The 16,220-nt window shown below is 36.4% G+C and overlaps 1 protein-coding gene across 3 annotated transcripts in view; it reads left to right on the forward strand.

Annotated features, from left to right (window-relative positions):
* SHISA6 (shisa family member 6) overlaps positions 1 to 16,220 on the forward strand; it is a 568,935-nt gene that overhangs the window by 404,917 nt on the left and 147,798 nt on the right. The window contains exon 6 of one of the 3 annotated variants that reach the window (XM_044672701.1): positions 1,083 to 1,094. The exons of the other annotated variants lie outside the window; for them this stretch is intronic. Within the exon in view, the coding sequence (XP_044528636.1) occupies positions 1,083 to 1,094 (12 nt within the window). The remainder of the gene's footprint in view (positions 1 to 1,082; positions 1,095 to 16,220) is intronic. 3 annotated transcript variants of the gene reach the window in all.

A 16,220-nucleotide genomic window follows, 5' to 3' on the forward strand; every position in this document is an offset into this window, starting at 1 on the left:
CCAACTTATCTTTGTCTCTGGGGAAAAGAAGTCACTCTTCTAATTTGATTGGCTCAAACTTTATGATCATCTAACTCAAATTCTCTGAGACCTAGGATTCTTTTCTGCTCCATTCTGACAGAAATCCTCTCTGTTGTCACTAGGTGTCAGATACACAAGTCTTTTTTTTTTTTTAATCTTCTTTCTTAGAATTGATACTAAGAATTGGTTTCAAATTAGAAGAGTGGTAAAAGCTAGACATTTGAGGTTGTGTAACACAGTAGAAAGTATATGATGCCAAATTTGAAACCAGGATCTTCCATCTCTAGGCCTTTCTCTCTACTGAACCACCTGGTTTCCCCCTACCTTTCTTCTTAACTCATTTTTTCTCTATTCTCTCCAGAACAAATAACTTTGAGAAGAAGGAAAGGGAGTCAAACTTGTGATTCCATTGGTATGTGGATTTCCTTGTATGGAACCTCCCTCTACCAACACGGCTCAGCAAATATTCTGTAAATGATTATCTTATTAAGATACATCTTGGGATCTGTGATTAATATGGGTCAGAAGGAAACCAAGTCTTCCTTACCTAAATTTTAGCTCTCTATTATCCTGGAATACCTCTTTCACTAGGAAACATTTAAATGCCTGCTGTAGGCAGACATAGTTTTAAACCCTGGACTTTAGAATTGGACATCCCATACACAACTTAAATTCAACGTGTCCCAAACTGAATTAATTATGTGTGTGTATGTGATGTATGTGTGTCTCTGCGCATATGTCTGTTTTTGTGTATACAACGTGTATATTTGTGTGTATTCAAAAACTTCTCCCCTCTTCTAAATTTCCTTATTACTATTAAGGGTATCTGTATTTAACCTAGGATTTCAACTTAGATATCATCCTTAATAATTCATTCTTCATTGCCACTCCTCACCCCCTCTCCACCCCCATATCCTATGTCTTACCAAGGTCTATGAATTTTATCTTTTTTACATCATTTATTTATGCTCCTTTTCTACTCTGACACTGCTACCACCCTGAAACAAACTGTCATCAACTCAAGCCTGAATTATTCAATAGCCTGCTTGTAGTGCCATAAGTTTCCCCCCACAGTCCAGAGTGTCTTCTACTCAGTTGTATTAATATGAAAAATGATAAAGGCTTTCATAAATATATAAATTAGTATTTTAATTAAAGCCATGCTGATAGATAAAATCATTAGACCATGAGCTTGTAAGCATTCAAAACTGCCGCCACCTCCATTACTGTCTCCAGTCCCTAGCCAAGCCCCTACCGGCAAAAGAGAGACCACTCCCTCCTAACCCAGGGGATTTAAGCTCTTCCCTGCGTCAAGACGTCGGCCTCCCCAAGCCCAAAGACCCGGAAACGGAAACCAACTGATCACGGGAAATGTAGTTTTGATACATTTCCCATGTCCATAGAAATATATACACGTCTAGATGGCTTTTCCCAATTTTCACTTTTACAATTCCCCGTGAGGTCCGGCAAAAAAAAAAAGGTTAGTCCTTTTTTCTTCGCTGGACCTGTAAAAATAAACAACTTCTAAATTTTTCAGGAATTTGGGGATAAAAGAAATAGATGAACAAATGGTTAAAATTAGCCGCATTGACAAAAAACCAATTTGGGGGGCTGTCCCCCACTGGCACAACAGTGTACAATTTAAAACAATACATACAACTCAATTTCAACTCCCCATAGTTCAATCAACTGCACCCCAAAGTTTAAAGTTTGGTCTTCATGGTACAGTGAAGGCTTTTCAGACATCTTCATGGTGTCTTCACCAAAACAAGTTCGTAGTCTGGATTCTGGGGAGATGGCAAGATCCTTATTCTGAAATTATTCTCAAAAGAATTTAAACTTTACATTATAGATTACAAAACATACATTTTCTTCTAGGATTCATACAGTTGTAAAAGTGATCTTCCCTGAAACCAAGGTCAGATCATGGTCACTCTCCTACTCAGTAAACTCCAATGAAAAAAGATAAGGATCTTTTCTAGGATAAAGCAAAAAAATATTCTTATTTTCAAAGCCCTTCTTAATTTGTTGTCCATCTACTTTTCCAGTCTTCTTACACTTCTACTCCCACAAACTTGGTGATCCAATGACTGAGCTCCTTCCTATCTCCTGAAAAAGAAACTCAACATCCTGACTTTAGGTATTTTCACTGGCCATCTCTATGCCTGCATCCTCCCAGTTCCGTCTCCTGGTTTCCCTGGCTTACTTCGAATTTCAGCTAAAATCGTTTTTTGTATAGGAAGATTTTCCCAATCTCTCTTAATTCTAGTGCTTTTTCTCTGTTGATTATTTGCAATTTATTCTGTATGTAGCTTGTTTGGAAGTAGTTATTTGCATATTGTCTCCCTGATTTGTTTGTGAGCTCCCTGAGAGCAGGAACTGTTTATTGTTCTTCTTTGTATATCCAGCACTTGGCACAGGGCCTTGAATATAGTAGGTGCTTAATAAATGTTTATGATTTGGATTAGCTCTCTATTGGAGGGGATACATGTACATGTATGCAGATAAACACATATGTGAGAGAGAAGAATGTGTGAGTTTGTGGATGTGTTTGTGTGTGCATATACATGTATGTTAACTTAGAATGGTAATGAGATCTGACTTGTCTTATAAATATTTTAAACACATGTCCAAAATGACCTCCTCGTCATTCCTCCCAAACACTATTTCCTAACTTCCCTATTAGAGTCAGAAACATATACTTCCATTCATCTAGGCTCACAACTTAAGTGTCTTTCTCAACTTCATTTTCATCCTCCATATCAAATCTGTTGCCAAGTCCAATAGATTCTACCTTTCCATTACCTTTTATATTTGCCTCTTTTCTCTTCTGCCACTGCCACTATTCTGGTGCACCCTGCTACCTACTACCTTATCAATTCATATGTGAACTATTCCAATTGTTATGGGTCTCCCTGACTCAATTTTCTTTCCTCTCTACTCTATCCTCTATTTTACTATGAAAGTGGTCTTTCTAAACTAAAGTCAAGCTTTTTCACCTCTCTTTTAAATAAATTCTAGTGGCTCACTATTACCTTTAAGATCAAATATAAAATCTTCTGTTTGGCATTTTCAATCCCTTCATAGCTCAGCCCCCTTCTACTTTTCTAGTTTTATACTTTACTCCCCTTCACACACTCTGTGATTTAATGAAATTGATCAAAGGTATTTGGTATGGTCTAAAAATAGGAAAATCAATCAGCAGAACAGTCTGATAATTATTGCATTGTAGAAGAGTTTGAAATATGGTACTGAGGGGCAGCTAAGTGGTTCAATGGTAACTCAGGCCTAGAGATGGGAAGTTCTGGGTTCAAATTTGACCTCAGACATTTCCTAGCTATGTGACCCTTAACAAGTCACAACCCGAATTGCCTAGCTCTTGGGAACCCAAGACAGAAGGTAAAAGTAAAAAATATTTTGTTTTACTTATATTATGGAATCAGGCCATAGTTTCTTTCCCCCTTCCCTATAGTTACCAATATTTCCTTGCATCTCTGTTCATCCATGTGAAGGAAAGAAGAAAGGATATAAATATTTATGAAAGACCTACCAAATGCTAGGCACTGTGCTAAACACTTCACAAATATACCTCATTTGATCCTCACAACCACCCTGGGAGGTAGGAAGTATTATTATCCCCATTTTACAGTTGAGAAAACTAAAGCAGACAGAGGCAGAGAAAGAAGGCATAAATATTTCAGTAGAGAAAAACTTATGGAGAAAATAAAGTAAAAAGTAGTATGCTTCATTCTGTCTTCAGACTTCCATCAGTTTCTTCTATGGTGATGGAAAGTCCTTTGTGTCATGAGTTCCTAGAGATGCCCTAGGTCTGTGAACCTGTGGCATTTGTGCTAAAAAGGTCATACAGAGCCCTCTCTGTGGGCATGCCTATCAGAGCTCATTACTAGAAAGCTGGAAGGACTCAGAGCAGAGCTGTTCCCTTCCCCCTCTCCATGCACCTGAGGATATTCCTCACTTCACCTGCCCCACTATCCAGCAGCCCAATGGGAGCACCCCCTTCCTCCCCTGACTAAGGTAACAAGGGGGAGGGGTTCTAGGGCATGGAACTCAGTGTCTGGGGGGACGTGACCAACATTCCATCTCTAAAAGATTGTTTTCATTGACCTGAATACTTCCATTGCTGACAATAGTTAAGTAATTCAGCTGATTATCATATTGTTATTACTACGTACAACATTCTCTTGGTTCTGTTCACTTCAATTTGCATCACTTTATGCAAGTTCTTCTAGGATTTTTTGTGATCATCTTGTTTATCATTTCTTACGGCATAATAGTTCTATTACAAGCATACAAACATAAACAACTTGTTTAGGCATCCTCCAGTTGATGGACATACCTTCATTTTCCAGTTCTTTGCTACTACAAGAAGAATTACTATAAATATTTTTGAACAAGTAGGTCCTTTTCCCCTATCTTGGATCTCTTTAAGATATGGACCTAGTAGTTGCTGAGTCAGAGGGGATGCACAATTTTATAGTCCTTTGGACATGGTTCCAGATTGTTCATCAGAATGGTTGTATTGAGTCATAGCTCCAGCAACTATTTATTAGTGTCTCAATTTTACCACATCTCTTGAAACATTTATAATTTTCCCTTTTTGTCATATTAGCTACTCTAATAGCATACTCTAATAGGTATGAGGTGGTACCTCGGAGTTGTTTTAATTTGTATTTTTCTAATTAATAGTGATTTAGAGCATTTTTCATATGATTAAATTTCTTAATCTGAGAGTTGCCTTAATCTGAGAGTTTGCTGGATCTCCTCATTTTTTTCATTATTACCCTTTAGATTTTTATTTAGTGTTCCTCTAAATAAATGTTTTCCTAATTTATTCATAACTTGGTTTGCTACTGAATATGCCAGTTAACTTAGGTAATATTGCCATTTTATTATGTTGGAACATGAAAATCATGTTCAAAGAGTAGTTCTCTATTGATTAAACATCTTTATTTCTGTAAAAAGTACTGTCTAATTTATTTTTATAGTTTCCATTTTTCTTGGTAGATAGAATTAAGTATTATATGCATTCTGTAGTTACTTTGAATTGACATGCAAATGTTGATAACAGGGAAGGAACAAATAGAGATTGTAAATTAATTATTTACTTATTAGCAATAAACAAATATTAAATAAAAAAGAATCCCTCTCCAGTGATGGAGTTTTGTCTCCTTATTTCTATTATTTCCATAGTCCCTCTGTTCCCAAGTGCTTAATTTTACAAAAATTTAACTTATAGAATTAGGACCTGATCTTACTAGGATTCTATACTATGACAGCACATTCTCTAAATGACTGACCCAAATCTCACTCACAGAGTGTGACCACTATGCTTTTGGAATTTTAAGATTATCAGTGTTGGGATGGGGAGAGCAGTTCTAAAGCTATGGCTCAAAAGGTTTCACCAAGCTTTCTACCATGATATTAATTACTAACAATGTCAGCCAGACTTAATTAACTTTTGGAAATGGGTAGTTACTAAGATCATTTAGTTGATACAGCTATTATAAACATCCCCCCTAAAAATCTGTGACATTCACTTATTAGTCCATATAATAATGTTCAAGGTAATGTGGACTTAAGCTTAGATAACATGTGGCAAAAAAAGTCCTAGATCCTAGATATCCATTTGCTGTAGACCTCAAAAGGTTTACTTTGGTGCCATATAGCTTATTTTTCTAAGCCTTTAGAATAACCTTAAATCTACTTTCTTCATAGCATCTGTACTGTTATCAGCCATTGTGCAGACCCTGCTAGGATTCTGCATGAGAAAATATATCCAGATTCTTCAAAGTTCACAGAGATTCTCTTGCCACAGTTGAAGAGAGGAAGGACAGAAGACTGCTGAGACTGAGGCTAAGGTCCATTGCTCTAAAGGAGTAGACTATTCAAATCTCTCCTAGGGGCTTGGCTGGAATTTCTCTCTCCTAACAGACTTCTCTAACCAGCTTTGTGTTTTTACACTGTCCTCAGGGGATGTGAGCCAATCTGAAAAGCCTTCTTTTCTCACCTAGGCAAGATGTCCAGGTCTCATTCACACTTAATGAATGGTCAAAATAAGTTCTCACTTGATAGATAGGTCAGGATTAGCATCTTGACCCTCACTTTACATAAGATAGAGGTGATGTTTTTGATTTGCCCCACTTTTACACTGTGATGCAACCAACAAACAAAACTTCCATTGCCAGATTGTTCTTCATTTATGAAACTCTTTGTCACTGCCACAGTGTCAGGAGTTTGTCCTTTATAACGCAGCTTTTTTTTTTTTTTTTTTTTTTTTACAAATGCTTCCCGGAAAGGTTTTTCTCTAATCCAGTTCCCTACAAAGAACACACGCTATTTTTTCCTAGATAAATTTTTATCGATTAATTAAGAAAAATTTTCCATAGTTAGAAGATTCATGTTCTTTCCCTCTTCTCCCCACCCCCTCAGCTGACAAGCAATTCCACTTGGTTATACATGGTTCACAACTTATTTTCATATTATTCATATTTGCAATAGAGTGACCTTTTAAAGCCAAAATCCCAATCATATCCCCATCAAACCATGTGATTAATCATAGTTTTTCTTCTGCGTTTCGACTACCACAGTTTTTTCTCTAGATGTGGATAACACTCTTTCTCATAAGTTCCTCTGGATTGTCCTAGATCATTGCAGTGCTGCTAATAGAAAAGTCTATTATATTCGATTATGCCACAGTGTTTCAATTTCTGTGTATAAGGTTCTCCTGGTTCTGCTCATTTCACTCTGCATCATTTCCTGGACATCTTTCCAGTTCACATGGAATTCCTCCAGTTCATCAGTCCATTGAGATTCTCCAAGTTCATATAAAAATCTCCCAGATCATCATTCCTTACTGCACAATAGTATTCCATCACCATCTGATACCACAATTTGTTCAGCCATTCCCTAATCAATGGATACCCCCTTTCAATTTTCCAATTTTTTGTCAATATAAAAAGTGCAGCTATAAAGATTTTTCTACAAATATTTTTCCTTATTTTCTCTTTGGGATACAAACTCAGCAGTGGTATGGCTTGATCAAAGAGCAGGAATTCTTTTAGAGCCCTTTGGGCATAATTCCAAATTGGATGGCAAACCTTTTAAAGACTATGTGCCATGCCCCACCCCACACTGAGTGCCATGTTGCTCCATTCCTCTTAACCCACACAGGGGAGGGAGAAAGCAAGGGAGTAAACAATCCCATTATACTGTGGGGCAGAAGGGTGGGGTAAGTGAGGGATGTCTTCAGCCAGTGTAGAGAGGGGGAGGGAAGTGGCTGGAGTGCTCTGTTTCCCTCCAGTTCTGCCATCTATGAGCTGCCCACCTTACCTGCTCCCATTGAGGGGCTGGGTAGAGGAATGGGTGATGTGAAAAAATGTCATCAGGCACAGTGGAAAGGGGGAAGGGAGCAGTTCTGCCAAGTTCCTCTGCCTTTCCAGTAACAAACTCTGGTGGGGGGGGGACAGGAGTTGGTGGGGAGGGCAATGTATGTACCTACAGAGAGCACTTTGTGTGCCATCTTTGGCATGTGTGCCATAGGTTCACCATCACTGCCCTCCTAAACCTAAAATTGGTTTTCCACTAAAACCCAACACTATGTTCTATGGGGTCATATCACAGAATGTTGCTAAAGTAAATTTTCTATTTTTTTAGTTACATAGTCTCTCTTGTCAGTTCCCCCAAACTGGTCCTGCTTTATAGTTTGTTCTTTCCTTTATGAATCCACATTTGTTCCAAAGACTCCTCATTTCTTTAGCCTACATCTTGATTTCCAAGATCCAAGGTAAGATATAATATGAAGCACACTGAATTTGGAATCAAAATATCTGGATAGAGATACTGATCCTGATAATTATTTACAACTTGTATGATATTGGATAAATTATTTAACATCTCTAGGCCTAAATTTTATTTGTAAAATGACAAGGGGTGAGACTGGATATATTAATATAAATCATAATAAAGACATAATAAAGACATAAAGCATGTTAACAAAAATAAATTAAAGTCACAAGAAACACACTAACATTTCCAAACCAAACAAGGGATAAAGAGGATCACAGAGAGTACAATGGACCTAAATTATTATATCAATTAAATAAATTTGATTAAATGGATATAAAATGCTTTGGACCAATCAATGGAGCTAAAATTAGGAGAAAAAAAGATGAGGGATACTGCCATGGACTTTCATAAGGTACAAGTAAATGTGTCTAACATATCCTATCCCTTATTAAAGATCTGTCTGCTTAAAACTGCACTAAGACTTTGAACATCCAATATGTAATATAGATAGTAGATAGGTAGGTAAATAGATAGGTAGCTAGATAGAATGATAGATCAACAGGCAGAGAGAAAGAGAGTGAGTGAGAGATAAAGAGAAAAATAGATAGATAGAGAGAGAGAGAGAAAGAAAGAAAGAAAGAAAGAAAGAAAGAAAGAAAGAAAGAAAGANAGAGAAAGAAAGAAAGAAAGAAAGAAAGAAAGAAAGAAAGAAAGAAAGAAAGAAAGATAGATGATAGATAGATAGATAGATAGATAGATAGATAGATAGATAGATAGATATATACATGGACAAATTAGAAAAGAAGCAGGTAACTGAAAAAAGTCCTTAAGTTTCTCTGATGATAATTTCACTTTTGGGAAAAGGATATGATCAGGATTTTTCTAAGGGAGAAATCCCAGCTATCAGCATCCATATAAAACTGCTCTAAATCAGGGATTGACAACATATGGCTCTTGAGACATATCTGGCTCTTTTGAGGGCCAGATATGGCTCTTTCTACAGGAGCTATAAAGTCAATTTTTTTCAGGTGCTGTTATAGGAGCATGCACTGTGAGCACTGTACAGCTCTCACAAAATTACATTTTAAAAATGTGGTGTTTATGGCTCTCATGGTCAAAAAGGTTGCTATTTAAAGCAAATTTAAAGTTCTACTAAAAAATGACCAATATTGGAAAGGCTAAGGAAAAACAAATATATTAATGCACCTCTACTCTTACTGTAGATATGTAAGTTGATGCAGCTATTCGAGAAAAGAGATTTGAAACTGTCCAAATATGCAACACACTATATCACACAGATGTACCATTATTTATCTTTTGTTGTGTAGCTGTTATTGTTATATTATTGTTATTGTTTTCTTGGCTCTGCTTACTTCACTCTGTATCAACTCATATGGATCCTTCCATGCTTCTTTATATTTGGAATTATGCAAATTAAGTGAATAAAATGTCTATATTTTTTAACTAGAAATTCCATTACTAGACAAATATCCCAAGGAAACTATGATTAGAAAAATCTCCACATGCCCCAAAATATTTATAGCAGCATTATTTTCTGAAAGTTAAGAATAGGAAACAAAATGGATCCCCTTTAACTTATGAATGACTAAATAAATTATGGTAAATAAACATATAATGGAATATTACTATGCAGTAAAAATTATGTATGTGATGCATAAAAAGATCTTTGTGAACTGATACAAAATGAAGTAAGCAGTGCCAGATGTAGTTGATTGCAACTACAGGATGTTTCTTCATGGGTAGAATCCCAAAAAGGAAGTTGAGGACTGAAGGAATATGAGTTGAAGTGGGTAGAGCTTAAGGTGGGGAAGACATAAAGAGGGAACAAAGACGCAGAGTGTTCCAGCATAGTGTAAGTCTGACAGGGAGTCAGATCTGATGGAGTGAAAAACTGAGCTGCCTCTTAGACATGCATACTGATTTTTATTGAAGTTACAAGAAGAGGGGGAAGGGAGGTTGATAATCAAATGGGTGATGTGACAGACAAATTAACATTATGAGGTAATCATCAATATGAGCCAGATCTTGAGATATTGGTATGAGCAATGACCAGGTCAGGAGTTCATTTGACCTATGGCATATTAGCTTTATCTGATACAAATGCTAAATGTGTGTTTTGGGCAATACAAAGAGACTATGATAGCTAGTCAGTCTTCTGGAGTGTAGAAGTCAGGAGGGGTTGGAATTTCACAAGGTTAAAGTCCTAATAGAAATCAAGGGCATAGAAATTAGTCTGGTAACTGAGCACATTGCTCAAAAGAGTGTTTTTGAGTACCTCTATAATATATTCAAGATTTGTACATGCCTGGACTCCCACACCAGAAAAATCAAAAACAAAATAACATAGCAACTACAACAATGTGAATGGAAAAAATTCAAAGGGTAAAAAAAATCAAAAGTAAAGATAAGAAAATTTTAAAAATCAAGCAGGAGGAGGTTGGGAGCTTCCAGCTTAAGATGGCGGCAGAGTAAAAAGCAGCTGCTTGACCTCTCCTAAACCACACAGATAGGACTCCTCAAAAAGACATAAAAACAAATCCAGATGAATGAAGGGACCCCACAACAGGGTGCAGATTTGAAGGGACGTGGGATTGGAGCATTTCCATACTACAAGGAGGTGAAACAGCTCTCACTAAAACACAAGCTGAGCAACCTTCTCCCTCACCCCATACCACCTACAGTGCCAAAGCGAGCCCACAAGAGTTAGAGCAAGTTTGGGTGTCCTTGGCAGAAACCTAGGATCACCAGGGCCTGCCCCTTGGAGCAGCAAGACTTAAGACCCCAAGAGGCTAAAGAACAAGCAGACTTTGAACACAGACCTTGAGAACAGGTGTGGGCGAAGGCGAGGACACAAGCATGGACTCAGATCCTGAGCACAGGCTCAGACCTTGAGTGGGGACACAGCTCAGAGGGGTGCACGACTGTGGAAGCAATGCCCTGAGACTGTTAAAGGAAACTCAGAAAGAGGAACAAGCAAGGGGACCACCAGGAGACTTGACCCTGAGAAAAATTAGACCTGAAATCTCAGGAGCCTAAATAGCCCAGACAGATGCTGGGTGTGAGGATAAAGCTGAGAGGGTGCTGGGCTAAAAATGGCAAGCCAGACTCAGTAACCCCAAAAAGAGAATGATCAATAAGAAGAAATCTAACAAGCAACAACTTTTACATAGAGAAAATCCAGAAAACAGAGTAAATAGCAGAAGAGAACAAACAAATAATCAAACCTTCCCAAAATAATGAAAACTGGTCACAAGCTCTTGAAGCATTCAAATCTGAGATGACCAGAAAGATGGAAGAGATTTGGCGAGAGAAGTGGGAAATAGGTCAAAAGGAAATTAACAGGTTAGAAGACAGAAACTCTCAAATGGAGAAAGATGCCCCAAAATCAAACGAAACGGTAATCAAATTAGTAATCAAAATCAGGCAAGAAAATAACAGTTTAAAAGGAAGAATTTCACAATTGGAAAGTGAGGCAAGTAAATTGAAGGAAAAAAACGAACTGATTGAGAAGGAAAACCAGTCTCTAAAGGCTAGAACTGAGCAATTAGAAGCTAATGATCTCTCAAGACAACAAGAACAAATAAAGTAAAGCAAAAAGACTGATAAAATAGAAGGAAACATGAAATATCTCAATGAGAAATTGACAGATCGAGAAAACAGGTCTAGAAGAGACACTTTGAGAATCACTGGTCTCCCTGAAAAAGCAGAAATTCATAGAAATTTGGACTCCATAGTAAAATATATCATTCAGCAAAATTGCCCTGAAGTTCTACAACAAAATAGACATTGAAAGGATCCATAGATCACCCTCTACACTAGACCCTGAAAAGACAACCCTCAGGAATATAATAACCAAATTCAAGAGCTTCCAAGTAAAAGAAAAATCTTACAAGAAGCCAGAAAGAGACAATTCAGATATCAAGGAGTTCCAATCAGGATCACACAGGATCTGGAAGTTTCCACAATAAAAGACTGCAAGGCTTGGAATATGATATTCAGAAAGGCAAGAGAATTGGATCTACAACCAATGATCATCTACCCATCAAAACTAACCATATACTTCCAGGGGAAAGCATAGGCATTCAATAAGATAGAAGATTCCCAAGTATTTACACAGAAAAGATCAGGACTAAATGGAAAGTTCGACTTCCAACCACAAAAATCAAGAGAAACATGAAAAGGTAAATAAGAAACAGAGGGGAAAGAAAAAAAAACTCTTAGTTTTTAAATTTTCATCTTTAAGGGCTTCAATAAGATTTAATTATTTGTATCCCTATGTGGAGAAATGTTATGTGTAATTCTCTTTAGTGAACTCTAATCACTATTATAGTATTCACTATTATAGTAATTAGAAGAATTATTCATAGGGAGAGGTTGGAGTACTAAATGGTCTAAGATGATATGAGGATGTGGGAAAGAGGGGAATGAATAGTAGAGGACACCAAGAGGAACTTGAATGAATAAGAAAAATAGGATATTCTATTAAATACAAAGAGGGCATAGGAAGGGGAAGGAATGAATACTCTTATAAGAAGGAGAGGAAGAGAGCATTAAGAGGTAATAGTTAAACCTTACCCTCAGTGGAAATAACCCTGAGAGGGAAGAGTGGCTATATTGATTGGGATGAAGATCTCTATCTAATCCTACTGAGAAAGTCAGAAGGGATAAAACCAAGAGGAGCAGGGGAGTTGGGAGGTCAAAAAAGGGAGGGGAGAAGAAGGGGAGAGAACTCAGGCCTTAAAAATACAAAAGAGGGGAATAATAAGGGAGGAGGTAGAAATGGAAGTAAATCAAGGGAGGGGACAAGGGTTATTGGCTTAAAGCAAACCACTGGTTTAAAAGGAAATAGTGTAAGAAGAAGGAGTGGAACTAGGAGAGGATACCAAAATGTTGGGGAATACACAACTGATAATTATAACTCTGAATGTGAATGGGATGAACTCTCCCATAAAACAGAAACAAACAGTAGAGTGGATTAGAAACCAAAATCCTACCATATGTTGTCTACAAAAAACATTTATTATGGGGGTGGACATACACAGGTTTAAGGTCAAGGGCTTGAGCAAATTATTTTGTTCTTCAAATGAGAAAAAGAAGGCAGGTGTGACAATCATGATTTCTGACAAAGCCAAAGTAAAAATACATATGATTAAAAGAGACAGGGAAGGTAATTACATCCCGATAAAAGGCAGTATAAACAATGAGGAAATAACAGTGCTCAATAAGTATACACCAAATGGCATAGCATCCAAATTCCTAAAGGAGAAACGGGCAGAGCTCAAGAAGGAAATAGATGGTAAAATCCTACTAGTGGGAGATATAAATATTCCTCTTTCAGATCCAGATAAATCAAACCAAAAAATAAATAAGAAAGAGATAAGAGAGGTGAATGAAATCCTAGAAAAATTAGATTTAATGGATATGTGGAGAAAAATAAATAGGGACAAAAAGGAATACACCTTCTTTTCAGCTGCACATGGTACATCCACAAAATTGACCATGTAATAGGGCACAGAATCATAGCAAACAAATGCAAAAGAGAAGATATAATAAATGTAACCTTCTCAAATCATAATGCAATAAAAATAATAATTAGTAAGGGCACCTGAACAGGTAAATCAAAAACTAATTGGAAATTAAATAATATGATTCTCCAAAATGAGCTAGTCAAAGAAGAAATCATAGAAAACATCAACAATTTCATTGAAGAGAATGACAATGATGAGACATCCTACCAAACTCTGTGGGATGCAGCTAAGGCAGTACTTGGGGGGGGAGGGGAATTAATATCCTTGAGTGCATATATTAACAAATTAGGGAGGGAAGAGATTAATGATTTGGGCCTACAACTTAAAAAAATTGAAAGCAAATAAATTAAAAATCCCCAAATCGAAACTAAATTAGAAATACTAAAAATCAAGGGAGAAATTAATAAAATCTAAGTAAAAGAACTATTGAATTAATAAATAAGACTAGAAGCTCGTATTTTGAAAGAACAGATAAAATAAACAAAGTCAGTCATTTGGAATAACAATCTAAAAAAAAAGGAAAGAAAAAACCAAATTGGCAGTATCAAAGATGAAAAATGAGACATCAACTCTAATGAAGGGGAAATTAAGGCAATCATTAAAACCATTTCACCCAATTATATGGCAATAATTATAGCAATCTAAGAGATATGGATGAATATTTACAAAAATATAAATTGCCTAGATTAACAGCAGAAGAAATAAAATACCTAAATAATCCCATATCAGAAAAAGAAATTGAACCAGCCATCAAAGAACTCCCTAAGAAAAAAATCGCCAGGGCCTGGTGGATTCACAGGTGAATTATATCACACATTCAAAGAACATCTAATCCCAATACTATACAAATTATTTGATATAATAAGCAAAGAAGCAATCCTACCAAATTCATTTTATGACACAAATATGGTACTGATTCCAAAGCCAGGTAGATCAAAATCAGAGAAAGAAAACTACAGACCAATCTCCCTAATGAACATAGATGCAAAAATCTTAAATAGAATATTAGTAAAGAGACTCCAAGTAGTGATCAAGAGGATTATCCACCATGTTCAGGTGGGATTTATACCAGGAATGCAAGGATGGTTCAACATTAGGAAAACCATCCACATAATTGAACATATCAACAATCTAACAAACAAAAATCACATGATTATCTCAATAGAAGCTGAAAAAGCCTTTGACAAAATACAGCACCCATTCCTATTGAAAACACTGGAAAGTATAGGAATAGAAGGTCCTTTCCTAAAAACAATAAACAGTATATAACTAAAACCATCAACAAGCATCATATGCAATGAGGATAAATTAGAAGCATTTTCAGTAAGATCAGGAATGAAACAAGGATGCCCATTATCACCTCTATTATTTAACATTGTACTAGAAACAGTAGCAGTAGCAATTAGAGAAGAAAAAGAAATTGAAGGTATCAAAATAGGCAATGAGGTGACTAAGCTATCACTTTTTGCAGATGATATGATGGTCTACTTAAAAAATCCTAGGGAATCAACTAAGAAGCTTGTAGAAATAATCAACAACTTTAGCAAAGTTGCAGGATACAAAATAAATGCACATAAATCATCAGCATTTCTATATATTTCCAACACATTATAGCACCAAGAGGTAGAAAGAGAAACACCATTTAAAATCACCCTAGACAATATAAATTACTTGGGAATCTATCTACCAAAACAAACATAGGAGTTATACGAAAACAACTACAAAACACTTTCCAAACAATTAAAACTAGATGTAAACAATTGGAAAACCATAGATTGCTCATGGGTAGGATGAGCTAACATAATAAAAATGACCATTCTACCCAAATTAATTTACCTATTTAGCGCCATACCTATCAAGCTACCAAAAAACTTCTTTACTGAATTAGAAAAAACTATAACAAATTTCATTTGGAATAACAAAAGATCAAGAATATCACGGGAAATAATGAAAAAAAATGTGAAGGAAGGGGGCCTAGTAGGACCACATATTAAACTATAGTATAAAGCAGTGGCCATCAAAACGGTATGGTACTGGCTAAGAGACAGAAGGGAGGATCAGTGGAATGACTTGGGGTAAAACACAAAGAGCCCAACTTTTGGGACAAAAATCCACTATTTGACAAAAACTGCTGGGAAATTTGGAAAACAATGTGGGAGAGATTAGGTTTAGATCAACATCTCACACCGAAACCAAGATAAATTTAGAATAGGTAAATGACTTGAATATAAAGAAGGAAACTATAAAAAAATTAAGTGAAAACAGAATAGTATACCTGTCAGATCCGTGGGAAAGGAAAGATTTTAAAACCAAGCAAGAGTTAGAGAAAATTACAAAATGTAAAATAAATAATTTTGATTATACCAAATTAAAAAGCTTTTGTACAAACAAAAATAATGTAGTTAAAATCAGAAGGGAAACAACAAATTGGGAAAAAATCTTTATAACAAAAAACTCTGGAAAAGGAGGGTATGTCCTTCAATTGGGGAATGGCTGAACAAACTGTGGTATATGCGGGTGATGGAATACTATTGTGCTAAAAGGAATAATAAACTGGAGAAGTTCCAGGCGAACTGGAGAGACCTCCGGGAACTGATGCAGAGCGAAAGGAGCAGAGCCAGAAGAACTCTATACACAGAGACTGACATTCTGTGGTAAAATCGAATGTAATGGACCTCTGAACCAGCAGCAATGCAATGACCCAGGACAATTCTGAGGGATTTATGGTAAAGATGCTACCCACATTCAGAGGAGGGACTGCAGGAGAGGAAACATATAGGAAAAACAACTGCATGAACGCATGGGTCGGGGTGGACATGATTGAGGGTGTAGACTCGAAACTAC

This window comes from Gracilinanus agilis, chromosome 4 (genome assembly GCF_016433145.1).
Source record: "Gracilinanus agilis isolate LMUSP501 chromosome 4, AgileGrace, whole genome shotgun sequence".
In the NCBI taxonomy this organism is placed as follows: domain Eukaryota; kingdom Metazoa; phylum Chordata; class Mammalia; order Didelphimorphia; family Didelphidae; genus Gracilinanus; species Gracilinanus agilis.